Source organism: Argopecten irradians, chromosome 1, assembly GCF_041381155.1.
Source record: "Argopecten irradians isolate NY chromosome 1, Ai_NY, whole genome shotgun sequence".
Classification (NCBI taxonomy): domain Eukaryota; kingdom Metazoa; phylum Mollusca; class Bivalvia; order Pectinida; family Pectinidae; genus Argopecten; species Argopecten irradians.
In genome coordinates this window covers 74,387,051-74,402,034 of record NC_091134.1, presented here as the reverse complement: position 1 = coordinate 74,402,034, position 14,984 = coordinate 74,387,051, and the positions used below count along the sequence as shown (strand labels likewise).

Here is a 14,984-nt window from a genome sequence, read left to right as displayed (position 1 = left end):
ATAAATATATATTTACTTGGGAGGGCAGTACCGGAGCAAAGCACAACCTCACCATATGTATGAAAAAATGGCGGCCGCAAAGTGAAGCTGTCATAGACTGGTTCCCTTCCCTTAGTTCTCTACTCTCCGCCAGGCTGCGCTCCGCTCACTAGGGACCGGTAGCGAGTAACCATGATGATTTTTTTTGATTGGTCAATCTACATATCCGGTTCGCTGGCATCACTTTTTTTAGGCGTGGAAAAACCCTTTACGCACGAAGCGACGGATCTTAAAGTAAAGAATAAATAATTTATTTGAACGATATATAAACAAAAGTAAATAATATCTTAAGTTTTGAAATCATTTCGTGCTAACAGAGTTTAGAGTGTTCATAGGAACGACGTTAATGACGTTATTTTCTCTTAACGGAAGTAGCCGTCTCCATGATGACATATCATGCGCAGAAATGATGCGCACTACTCTGGAGTTGGAATTCCCACTCAAGATGGCTACCCGCTACCGGTCCTCAGTGAAGCGTACGCAAGGGAGGTAACTGAGGCGGGAACCAGTCTAAAGCTGTCAGTGTGTAGGATTGAATGTTGAAAATTGTGTTTTTTCTTATATTTTCGTGTCCTTTCCTGCGCCCTTATTATATTAGACACCGGAGACTTATCTTTGGTGTATTAGGTATGATATGACTGAAGGCAAGGACTTAAAGGGCGCCGCCAGATGTTTCAGTAAACACAAATTATGCAATGTTAAAAAGTTCAATTTATGGAAATAACGAAGCCTAATTTTCGGTTTATTTTTTATCCATATATTCACACTCTTATCTTTTCCCCAAAACCCCCATTTGAGAAGGAAACCCACATAAGAGAAGAAAGAAACTTTTATTTCCGTAACAGATATGCCGTTTTTGGTCAGGTGATTATATCGGACGTTAGTTTATCACTTGAACGCTTGCAAATAAAGAGCAACAGCACCGAGCTTCTGCCGGATAAAGATTACGTTCTTCGGATCTTAAAAGCGTTTGAATCGCTTGATTATATAATGAGCTGACTTCAAGCATCGCATTCAAGCTGATGAGATTTTTTTACAATGGACAAAAAAAATGGCGTCCGCAAACTGAAGCTGTCAGTGTGTAGGATTGAATTTTGAAGATTGTGTTTTTTCTTTATTTTCATGTATGCGTTACCTTAGAAGTGCTTCGGACACGAAGGGCTGCGTCCTTATTAAACAACGCTTTCCAGTAACGCCTAATAATTTAACGCGACACGTAACCACCATTACATATAAATGGCATATCAGGCTATTTTTTTTCAAATCTTCATATCGAATATCTTCTAAAGCTTCGAGGAACTGAGTCTAAACAGGTTTTTTTCTGCATTTATTACTTACTGTTAGGCTTTCCATTCGTCCATTGATTTCATTTAACTTGACATTTAACATTTATAACATATGAATTTTTAATCTTTTTATCATTATTTTGAAATTGTCTCTATGCATAGTCTAAATTATCTCAAAAAGAGCCTCATCCCGATGGCCCGTTTGCTAGCCATCCTCTTCATTGTTAGGTTACTGTTGTAAAGACAAATGCTCTGCTTACAAGACAGGTAACATAACCTGATAGCTTTGTTTTGTTCTCTCTGACCTGTTCTGTGACAGGCTTGAGTGGGGTATTCGAGTAAGATATATCAGAGACCAGAAACAGTTACATCTTTTTTTTAGATAACCGTTATTTTATATTACAGGCCAGTAAGAGAATGGCAAAAGCTACCCTAATAATTCTGTTATCGATAACCACGGTCATACACGGGAGTAACCAACGGATGTGTGGGGAACAACTGGCCGACACATTAAGCCTTGTGTGTAATGGATCTTTCAATAAACGATCAGGTAATGTTCAATCTCATTATTATTTACATCTTAATGGGAACGGCAAAATGCACGACTTGACCGGGGTTCGAACTTGAGGCCTTGTCAACATAAGCCGGATGCTCTACCAATGGGGCCAATCTGACCTATATACAGATCCTCATTCTCACTTTACCTTCATTAAGGACTATATTCCATTGGGGTCACGTTCCGGGGACTTTTCAAATCCACCAATCTAATTATTACTTCCCTTTTTTAACCATAAAGTGTAGGGGACGAAATGAATTCTTGTATGTTGATATTTCGCCAATAGAGCTCAACATTGCAGTGACATATCGTTGTTTTCAAATAATTTAGCCAGATGAAGAGAATTTTGTCCGACACATATCTCGAAAACCATTGCACGAATCTAACAGAATCATTGCAAAAATATCCATCATGGTCCAGAAATGTGCATTTGGCCATCCCTATTTTCAAATACTTCTACCACTATGGATACAATTCCATAGATTCTGATTGGCTAAAATTGAAATATTGTCCGATTTTGCTGAAAATTGATACATCGGGGTTTGAACAGATGGCAAACTCCATGGTATCTTTTCGAAAACCATTGGTCTACTGTACAAGAAGACATAACACGAAACAAATGTCACTTAGGGTTAGGTCTCTCAAAACACGCACCACATTACATACACGCTACACACCGCATGCATAGGAGACCGTCGTTTTAAAGGATTCCGAACACACTGATACTACCGCTGAAAGCATCTGTTGCCAAGGTTTGATTATTTGATTAATTAACGTCCTATCAACAACCAGGGTCATGTAAGGACGATCTCCATGCATGCGGTGTGTAACGTGTATGTAATGCGGTGCCCTAATTCTAAGAGACATTTGTTACAGGTTATGTCTTGTACAGTAGACCAATTCTAACGCGCTACCTGCAGGGCAATGTTGTTAAAGTTATATTTCATGCTAATTTCAGTGTAACGATATGTCGCTTAAACATTTGATATTTGAACATGGACATGCTACTTGATGATTTAGATCCCTAAAAGCATATCGGTCTCTAAGAGAGCCGAAATCTAGTGATTATATATTCCTGGTTTTGAATAAAGCGACTTCAATCACCGCCATGTTCGGTACCTTCGGGTTTTGTCGGAGTTCCGAATCGTATCACGTAACTGGCGTCCACACGACCTGCACGTGGTGATCCAGGTAACATGTGTTTGTTTACGTTTTCCTTCTGGCTTATATGAGCAAATCGTGCTGGTATATGTCCACAGAGCGAGTATTTGAAACATCTAATTCACACATTGCCGTAATTCAATATTGTGTGTATCAAATATTGTAATGTGCGAGCATTATTTTCTTTGCAGATCAAGTCTGCTGAGGTCGACCACATGTTTTGTTTTCGAAAAATTGTTGACATTTTCTCTTGGTTTCACAACTCTCGTGTTACTTCGAGATTGTCGCGACCATGTTCGGAAAAGGTCGGAATGATTCGACATCTTTCGAGCCCTTTTTTACGTTTATACATTAAACAGCTTTTTACTTTTATAATTAAAAAATACTTCCGGTGCTGCAACTTTATAAAAAAGTGATAAAATTAGAAAGCTTAAACCTCGGAGAGACGGAGAAAAATGTATATAACACTTAAACAGTTTTCACTATATGACAAAAAGAGACCACACAACTTTAGGTAACAATATAGCAAATTCTGATTGGTAGAAATTAAGATATCATTAAATTTCGATGAAGATTGGGGTGTTTAAGATACTGAATACAGCGGGATCTGTAATGGTCACACATTTCGATGAAGATTGGGGTGTTTAAGATACTGAATATTCGATGAAGATTGGGGTGTTTAAGATACTGAATACAGCGGGATCTGTAATGGTCACACATTTCGATGAAGATTGGGGTGTTTAAGATACTGAATACAGCGGGATCTGTAATGGTCACACATTTCGATGAAGATTGGGGTGTTTAAGATACTGAATACAGCGGGATCTGTAATGGTCACACATTTCGATGAAGATTGGGGTGTTTAAGATACTGAATACAGCGGGATCTGTAATGGTCACACATTTCGATGAAGATTGAGGTGTTTAAGATACTGAATACAGCGGGATCTGTAATGGTCACACATTCCGATGAAGATTGGGGTGTTTAAGATACTGAATACAGCGGGATCTGTAATGGTCACACATTTCGATGAAGATTGGGGTGTTTAAGATACTGAATACAGCGGGATCTGTAATGGTCACACATTTCGATGAGTATAACGTATTTAGTTATTGTTCTATTGGTTGTTATACATGTAGACGTACATATTGTATCTACTTAGTAGTTATAATTCTATTTTATAACGTTCTTTTATTCGATGATATAAACAGATGATTTCAAAATGTTTTGTTATAGGCTTACAGAATATAAAGAGTGAGGGGACGTTTTCCAATGTTTCCAAACGTTCGGCAGATCAAGGGGTTGTTGAGGAGTGCTGTTTCCGGGAACAAGGTTGCACGTTGGCGACACTACAGAGCTATTGTGCTGAACCAGTCTTCTACGATTATGGGGACGAAACCGGACCGACGGCACATGGACAGGTAACAATCCATTGGTTTGGTCCGGACCTACAGAACATGGACAGGTAAAAATGCATTGGTTTGGTCCGGACCTACAGAACATGGACAGGTAATAATACATTGGTTTGGTTCCGGACCGACAGAACATGGACAGGTAATAATACATTGGTTTGGCTCCGGACCTACAGAACATGGACAGGTAATAATACATTGGTTTGGTCCGGACCTACAGAACATGGACAGGTAATAATACATTGGTTTGGTTCCGGACCGACAGAACATGGACAGGTAATAATACTTGGTTTGGTCCGGGCCGACAGAACATGGACAGGTAATAATACATTGGTTTGGTCCGGACCGACAGAACATGGACAGGTAATAATACATTGGTTTGGTCCGGACCTACAGAACATGGACAGGTAATAATACATTGGTTTGGTCCGGACCGACAGAACATGGACAGGTAATAATACATTGGTTTGGTCCGGACCGACAGAACATGGACAGGTAATAATACATTGGTTTGGTCCGGACCGACAGAACATGGACAGGTAATAATCCATTGGTTTGGCTCCGGACCTACAGAACATGGACAGGTAATAATACATTGGTTTGGTCCGGACCGACAGAACATGGACAGGTAATAATACATTGGTTTGGTCTGGACCTACAGAACATGGACAGTAATAATACATTGGTTTGGTTTCGGACCTACAGAACATGGACAGGTAACAATCCATTGGTTTGGTCCGGACCTACAGAACATGGACAGGTAAAAATGCATTGGTTTGGTCCGGACCGACAGAACATGGACAGGTAATAATCCATTGGTTTGGTCCGGACCGACGGCACATGGACAGGTAACAATCCATTGGTTTGGTCCAGACCTACAGAACATGGACAGGTAATAATACATTGGTTTGGTCCGGACCTACAGAACATGGACAGTAATAATACATTGGTTTGGTTCCGGACCGACAGAACATGGACAGGTAATAATACATTGGTTTGGTCCGGACCGACGGCACATGGACAGGTAACAATCCATTGGTTTGGTCCGGACCTACAGAACATGGACAGGTAACAATCCATTGGTTTGGTCCGGACCTACAGAACATGGACAGGTAATAATACATTGGTTTGGTCCGGACCTACAGAACATGGACAGGTAATAATACATTGGTTTGGTCCAGACCGACAGAACATGGACAGGTAATAATACATTGGTTTGGTCTGGACCGACAGAACATGGACAGGTAATAATACATTGGTTTGGTTCCGGACCTACAGAACATGGACAGGTAATAATACATTGGTTTGGTTCCTGGCCGACAGAACATGGACAGGTAATAATACATTGGTTTGGTCCGGACCTACAGAACATGGACAGGTAATAATACATGGGTTTGGTCCGGACCGACAGAACATGGACAGGTAATAATACATTGGTTTGGTCTGGACCGACAGAACATGGACAGGTAATAATACATTGGTTTGGTCCGGACCGACAGAACATGGACAGGTAATAATACATTGGTTTGGTTCCGGACCGACAGAACATGGACAGGTAATAATACATTGGTTTGGTTCCGGACCGACAGAACATGGACAGGTAATAATACATTGGTTTGGTCCGGACCGACAGAACATGGACAGGTAATAATACATTGGTTTGGTCCGGACCTACAGAACATGGACAGGTAATAATACATTGGTTTGGTCCGGACCTACAGAACATGGACAGGTAATAATACATTGGTTTGGTCCGGACCGACAGAACATGGACAGGTAATAATACATTGGTTTGGTCCGGACCGACAGAACATGGACAGGTAATAATACATTGGTTTGGTCCGGACCGACAGAACATGGACAGGTAATAATACATTGGTTTGGTCCGGACCGACAGAACATGGACAGGTAATAATACATTGGTTTGGTTCCGGAACAATCCATTGGTTTGGTCCGGACCTACAGAACATGGACAGGTAAAAATACATTGGTTTGGTCCGGACCGACAGAACATGGAATGGACAGGTAATAATACATTGGTTTGGTCCGGACCGACAGAACATGGACAGTAATAATACATTGGTTTGGTCCGGACCGACAGAACATGGACAGTAATAATACATTGGTTTGGTCCGGACCGACAGAACATGGACAGGTAATAATACATTGGTTTGGTCCGGACCGACAGAACATGGACAGTAATAATACATTGGTTTGGTCCGGACCTACAGAACATGGACAGGTAATAATACATTGGTTTGGTCCGGACCGACAGAACATGGACAGGTAATAATACATTGGTTTGGTCCGGACCGACAGAACATGGACAGGTAATAATACATTGGTTTGGTCCGGACCTACAGAACATGGACAGGTAATAATACATTGGTTTGGTCCGGACCGACAGAACATGGACAGGTAATAATACATTGGTTTGGTCTGGACCGACAGAACATGGACAGGTAATAATACATTGGTTTGGTTCCGGACCACAGAACATGGACAGAAAATACATTGGTTTGGTCCGGACCTACAGAACATGGACAGGTAATAATACATTGGTTTGGTCCGGACCTACAGAACATGGACAGGTAATAATACATTGGTTTGGTCCGGACCTACAGAACATGGACAGGTAATAATACATTGGTTTGGTCCGGACCTACAGAACATGGACAGGTAATAATACATTGGTTTGGTCCGGACCTACAGAACATGGACAGGTAATAATACATTGGTTTGGTCCGGACCTACAGAACATGGACAGGTAATAATACATTGGTTTGGTCCGGACCTACAGAACATGGACAGGTAATAATACATTGGTTTGGTCCGGACCTACAGAACATGGACAGTAATAATACATTGGTTTGGTTCCGGACCTACAGAACATGGACAGGTAATAATCCATTGGTTTGGTCCGGACCGACAGAACATGGACAGGTAATAATACATTGGTTTGGTCCGGACCGACAGAACATGGACAGGTAATAATACATTGGTTTGGTCCGGACCTACAGAACATGGACAGGTAATAATACATTGGTTTGGTCCGGACCGACAGAACATGGACAGGTAATAATACATTGGTTTGGTCCGGACCTACAGAACATGGACAGGTAATAATACATTGGTTTGGTCCGGACCTACAGAACATGGACAGGTAATAATACATTGGTTTGGTCCGGACCGACAGAACATGGACAGGTAATAATACATTGGTTTGGTCCGGACCGACAGAACATGGACAGGTAATAATACATTGGTTTGGTTCCGGACCGACAGAACATGGACAGGTAATAATACATTGGTTTGGTTCCGGACCGACAGAACATGGACAGGTAATAATACATTGGTTTGGTCCGGACCGACAGAACATGGACAGGTAATAATACATTGGTTTGGTTCCGGACCGACAGAACATGGACAGGTAATAATACATTGGTTTGGTCCGGACCGACAGAACATGGACAGGTAATAATACATTGGTTTGGTTCCGGACCGACAGAACATGGACAGGTAATAATACATTGGTTTGGTCCGGACCTACAGAACATGGACAGGTAATAATACATTGGTTTGGTCCGGACCGACAGAACATGGACAGGTAATAATACATTGGTTTGGTCCGGACCGACAGAACATGGACAGGTAATAATACATTGGTTTGGTCCGGACCGACAGAACATGGACAGGTAATAATACATTGGTTTGGTTCCGGACCGACAGAACATGGACAGGTAATAATACATTGGTTTGGTTCCGGACCGACAGAACATGGACAGGTAATAATACATTGGTTTGGTCCGGACCGACAGAACATGGACAGGTAATAATACATTGGTTTGGTTCCGGACCGACAGAACATGGACAGGTAATAATACATTGGTTTGGTCCGGACCTACAGAACATGGACAGGTAATAATACATTGGTTTGGTCCGGACCTACAGAACATGGACAGGTAATAATACATTGGTTTGGTCCGGACCGACAGAACATGGACAGGTAATAATACATTGGTTTGGTCCGGACCGACAGAACATGGACAGGTAATAATACATTGGTTTGGTCCGGACCGACAGGTACAGGTAAAATGGTTTGGTCCGACCGACAGAACATGACAGGTAATAATACATTGGTTTGGTCGACCACAGAACATGGACAGGTAATAATACATTGGTTTGGTTCCGGACCGACAGAACATGGACAGGTAATAATACATTGGTTTGGTCTGGACCGACAGAACATGGACAGGTAATAATACATTGGTTTGGTTCCGGACCGACAGAACATGGACAGGTAATAATACATTGGTTTGGTTCCGGACCGACAGAACATGGACAGGTAATAATACATTGGTTTGGTTCCGGACCGACAGAACATGGACAGGTAATAATACATTGGTTTGGTTCCGGACCGACAGAACATGGACAGGTAATAATACATTGGTTTGGTTCCGGACCGACAGAACATGGACAGGTAATAATACATTGGTTTGGTTCCGGACCGACAGAACATGGACAGGTAATAATACATTGGTTTGGTTCCGGACCGACAGAACATGGACAGGTAATAATACATTGGTTTGGTTCCGGACCGACAGAACATGGACAGGTAATAATACATTGGTTTGGTTCCGGACCGACAGAACATGGACAGGTAATAATACATTGGTTTGGTTCCGGACCGACAGAACATGGACAGGTAATAATACATTGGTTTGGTCCGGACCTACAGAACATGGACAGGTAATAATCCATTGGTTTGGTTCGGACCGACAGAACATGGACAGGTAATAATACATTGGTTTGGTCCGGACCGACAGAACATGGACAGGTAATAATACATTGGTTTGGTCTGGACCTACAGAACATGGACAGGTAATAATACATTGGTTTGGTCCGGACCTACAGAACATGGACAAGTAATAATACATTGGTTTGGTCCTGACCTACAGAACATGGACAGGTAATAATACATTGGTTTGGTCTGGACCTACAGAACATGGACAGGTAATAATACATTGGTTTGGTCCGGACCTACAGAACATGGACAAGTAATAATACATTGGTTTGGTCCGGACCTACAGAACATGGACAGGTAATAATACATTGGTTTGGTTCCGGACCGACAGAACATGGACAGGTAATAATCCATTGGTTTGGTTCCGGACCGACAGAACATGGACAGTAATAATGCATTGGTTTGGTCCGGACCGACAGAACATGGACAGGTAATAATCCATTGGTTTGGCTCCGGACCGACAGAACATGGACAGGTAATAATACATTGGTTTGGTCCGGACCGACAGAACATGGACAGGTAATAATACATTGGTTTGGTCTGGACCGACAGAACATGGACAGGTAATAATACATTGGTTTGGTCTGGACCTACAGAACATGGACAGGTAATAATACATTGGTTTGGTCTGGACCTACAGAACATGGACAGGTAATAATACATTGGTTTGGTCCGGACCTACAGAACATGGACAGGTAATAATACATTGGTTTGGTCTGGACCGACAGAACATGGACAGTAATAATACATTGGTTTGGTCCTGACCTACAGAACATGGACAGGTAATAATACATTGGTTTGGTCCGGACCTACAGAACATGGACAAGTAATAATACATTGGTTTGGTCTGGACCGACAGAACATGGAGACAGGTAATAATACATTGGTTTGGTCCTGACCTACAGAACATGGACAGGTAATAATACATTGGTTTGGTTCCGGACCGACAGAACATGGACAGGTAATAATACATTGGTTTGGTCCGGACCGACAGAACATGGACAGGTAATAATACATTGGTTTGGTCCGGACCGACAGAACATGGACAGGTAATAATACATTGGTTTGGTTCCGGACCGACAGAACATGGACAGGTAATAATACATTGGTTTGGTCTGGACCTACAGAACATGGACAGGTAATAATACATTGGTTTGGTCTGGACCTACAGAACATGGACAGTAATAATACATTGGTTTGGTCCGGACCTACAGAACATGGACAGTAATAATACATTGGTTTGGTTCCGGACCTACAGAACATGGACAGGTAATAATACATTGGTTTGGTCCGGACCTACAGAACATGGACAGGTAATAATACATTGGTTTGGTCCGGACCGACAGAACATGGACAGGTAATAATACATTGGTTTGGTCTGGACCTACAGAACATGGACAGGTAATAATACATTGGTTTGGTCCGGACCGACAGAACATGGACAGGTAATAATACATTGGTTTGGTCCGGACCGACAGAACATGGACAGGTAATAATACATTGGTTTGGTCCTGACCGACAGAACATGGACAGGTAATAATACATTGGTTTGGTCTGGACCTACAGAACATGGACAGGTAATAATACATTGGTTTGGTCTGGACCTACAGAACATGGACAGTAATAATGCATTGGTTTGGTCCGGACCGACAGAACATGGACAGGTAATAATACATTGGTTTGGTTCCGGACCGACAGAACATGGACAGGTAATAATACATTGGTTTGGTCCGGACCGACAGAACATGGACAGGTAATAATACATTGGTTTGGTCTGGACCGACAGAACATGGACAGGTAATAATACATTGGTTTGGTCCGGACCTACAGAACATGGACAGGTAATAATACATTGGTTTGGTCCGGACCGACAGAACATGGACAGGTAATAATACATTGGTTTGGTCCGGACCTACAGAACATGGACAGGTAATAATACATTGGTTTGGTCCGGACCTACAGAACATGGACAGGTAATAATACATTGGTTTGGTCCGGACCTACAGAACATGGACAGTAATAATACATTGGTTTGGTCCGGACCGACAGAACATGGACAGGTAATAATACATTGGTTTGGTCCGGACCTACAGAACATGGACAGGTAATAATACATTGGTTTGGTTCCGGACCGACAAAACATGGACAGGTAATAATACATTGGTTTGGTCTGGACCTACAGAACATGGACAGTAATAATACATTGGTTTGGTTCCGGACCTACAGAACATGGACAGGTAACAATCCATTGGTTTGGTCTGGACCGACAGAACATGGACAGGTAATAATACATTGGTTTGGTCCGGACCTACAGAACATGGACAGTAATAATACATTGGTTTGGTCCGGACCTACAGAACATGGACAGGTAATAATACATTGGTTTGGTCCGGACCTACAGAACATGGACAGGTAATAATACATTGGTTTGGTCCGGACCTACAGAACAAGGACAGGTAAAAATACATTGGTTTGGTCCGGACCGACAGAACATGGACAGGTAATAATACATTGGTTTGGTCCGGACCTACAGAACATGGACAGGTAATAATACATTGGTTTGGTCCGGACCTACAGAACATGGACAGGTAATAATACATTGGTTTGGTCCGGACCGACAGAACATGGACAGGTAATAATACATTGGTTTGGTCCGGACCGACAGAACATGGACAGGTAATAATACATTGGTTTGGTCCGGACCGACAGAACATGGACAGGTAATAATACATTGGTTTGGTCCGGACCGACAGAACATGGACAGGTAATAATACATTGGTTTGGTCTGGACCTACAGAACATGGACAGGTAATAATACATTGGTTTGGTCCGGACCTACAGAACATGGACAGGTAATAATACATTGGTTTGGTCCGGACCGACAGAACATGGACAGGTAATAATACATTGGTTTGGTCTGGACCGACAGAACATGGACAGTAATAATACATTGGTTTGGTCCGGACCTACAGAACATGGACAGGTAATAATACATTGGTTTGGTTCAGGACCGACGAAACATTAGAGTTTCAAAATAACGTGCATTGAAATAATAGCAAAATATCGAAGATTTGATTGTGAAGTTGATATACAATAGAAAGAACACAATTGCTCATCAACTTACCAAAAATATCGATTACAGGTTGCAACTTTTAAAGACATCAACCATGATATGATGATGAATTCAAAGTTTAAAGAATCGGGTATTGATTGATGTAAATGTATTTTGTTACACAGGTTACAGATAGCCCTTTGACCCCGGGAGACAGACCACAGGCGGTCCCTACCAGTACCCCGCCAACCGCGCAACTCTCCTCTAGAGAACAAGCCATTGCAGCACGATTCCTCCAGATATTCCGCTCGGGTGCCAGAAACAGAAATAGTCCTAGCAGGCGTCGGCCATATTGGTTCTTTTTACCGGGTCTTCAGCTAGGCCAAAGAGCCACACGCAGACCATACACAGTGAACGCTCACTAGTTTATTGTATGGAAGGAGGTCATTTCTTTCATCTCGTCGATATTGTGAGGGGCCAGGATATTACGTCTTTCGCAAGAAGGCCTTGGAATAACAGGATATTGCACTGTGATATGACAATGAACGATTAGTGGAATGACTTTAAAAATGTTATTGTCTGCTTGGATTGACAGTGTTTCACTAACCGGGAATGATAGTAACTTGTGGTATCGAACGCAGCATATCTCATTGTACGGAATGCATGTATAAGCTGGTGCATGTGGTTCGTTACATGGACACACTTTTCAGACCTTTCCTATATTCTTTGCATATCATATTTCCCTATTATTCAATATCCATACATTATAAAGAAACTTTTTTTGGAAACAAACCTCTACTATTGTATTTTGTTTTACATACTTTCTATTCAGTGGGGTACGTCATGGTTTAAACTTTCTATTCAGTGGGGTACGTCAGGGTGTAAACTTTCTATTCAGTGGGGTACGTCAGGGTGTAAACTTTTTATTGGGGTACGTCAGGGTGTAAAATTTCTAATGGGGCACGTCAGGGTGTAATCGGGCTCATACATATTTGATATAATATAATCTATATTTAATATTGTTGGTCCAATAAGACAGCAGTCAACGTGCATAAATTGTTCGCTGAATTTTTGTTTTTACAATATCTATTAGACAAAATAGTCTTTGTTTTTACAGAAAATCGTATTGTATGTGGTTTACGTGAAACGGAAACAATAAAGAAATGAAAAATAATCTCTTAGCTTTTTGTTTTTATTGCAATCAACACTTTACTTCCTTATAACAGATACTATTTTCAGAGCAACATCTAATCGGATTACATACCAAAATCACAACATAAAATACAACGGGGTAGGCAAATGTGAGGACTGTCATGTCACACGGCAGAATTTTGTTTGGATTTCAGTGGTACAGTGTACACTTTAGATAGTAAAATCACTCCCATGTTTCCTCTCCATCCGATATGAAATATTCTAACCATATAAGTCCCTTTAGCACATTTGTCACCATAATTAGTTTAAAAGTACAAGGCCCTACCAGGTTCACGAAATGATGTAACAGATACAACGTTCACCTCTTACAGTATTTATCTCTAGACAACGATAGCAGCTATTAGTTAGAAACCTAGTATGTACATATAGATAACATAATGACGGTATTCCTGTATTTGAAATCATTTTACAACATTTAGATACGTATCCTATCAATCGAGCAGAACTCCGTTTTCTTGAATCGAAATGCGCCACTTTGTCTAGGTGCTAACCAGAAAAAATATAGTTCACATGAAATGTTTTTTGCTAATTGTGTTGCAGTAGGATATGTTTGATAAGAATCTAAATGAATGATGCCACCTCCGCATTTTTGGAGAATGGAAAATATTCAAGATAGCCGCCACGAACGCTGTGAAAACCTTTCAGCCGAACAAATTAGGGTTTAACTGTACATAAATGCAAAAGACAAGTTTTCTTTCTTAATTTTGAAAAGTAGATACCTAGTCTTTGAACGAAAAGAAAATCCGTTGTAAGCCACCTTGAAAAAATATTTATTTTTCGTCATTATTTTGTAAAAAATAGCATAATTGCTTGATTGCACGATATTTAAGCAGACTATAATATTTCAAGATGATCATTTAGGAAAAAAATATTTACTACATCTCACAATTTATATGCAGGTAATTGTACCTTATTCATGATCACAAAAGAGCGACTAAATTCAGGATTCTTTTTTACTCTATTCTCGGCTAGAAAACAGAAGCCATAGCCTTCCTCACAAGGACGCGCGCTCAACTGAAAGCCAAAGTGAGGCGGTGTCAAGACGTTTGGAAGAAGACAATCTGCTAGTAAGATAGGATTATAAATTTAGTCATTTAGCATTTAATAGTAAAGAAAACAATTAGTAACTCTACACCTTTATGCAACTTGTCATAATATATTTCAAAAGCTATGAAAAGAAAAAGTCGTTGATGTTGCATTTATTAATTTACTATACTTTCAGCAAACAGTAGATTTGTAATGATCATTTTACCGATATTGTGAAAATCAAACTTGTTTTTCTTCAAAATTCTAGTTTATACAATTCTGATAGTACACAAAGGTGAATGAACCCGAATAACAAAAATAAGCACACTTACTTTGTCTTGTAACCCGTCCCTAAACGGTGCATGGCTTATCACGTAGCCATTATCAATATTAGCTAAGAATGAATTGATATCCACATTTATTTGTATATAATGTA

The 14,984-nt window shown here is 40.9% G+C and overlaps 2 protein-coding genes across 2 annotated transcripts in view; one reads left to right on the top strand and one right to left on the bottom strand.

The window, feature by feature from the left end:
* The first annotated feature begins 1,690 nt into the window (after window positions 1-1,690).
* LOC138311144 (insulin-like growth factor II) lies at window positions 1,691-13,484 on the top strand. The gene is made up of 3 exons (XM_069252614.1): window positions 1,691-1,875; window positions 4,279-4,463; window positions 12,496-13,484. The coding sequence occupies exons 1-3, from the start codon at window positions 1,743-1,745 to the stop codon at window positions 12,733-12,735; spliced, it is 558 nt and encodes a 185-aa protein (XP_069108715.1). The 5' UTR covers window positions 1,691-1,742; the 3' UTR covers window positions 12,736-13,484.
* A 1,075-nt stretch (window positions 13,485-14,559) lies between these two features.
* Window positions 14,560-14,984, bottom strand: part of LOC138314283 (serine-aspartate repeat-containing protein C-like) — a 13,757-nt gene continuing 13,332 nt past the window's right edge. Inside the window, exon 5 of the mRNA XM_069254545.1 lies at window positions 14,560-14,586. Coding sequence (XP_069110646.1) covers window positions 14,560-14,586 — 27 coding nt within the window. The remainder of the gene's footprint in view (window positions 14,587-14,984) is intronic.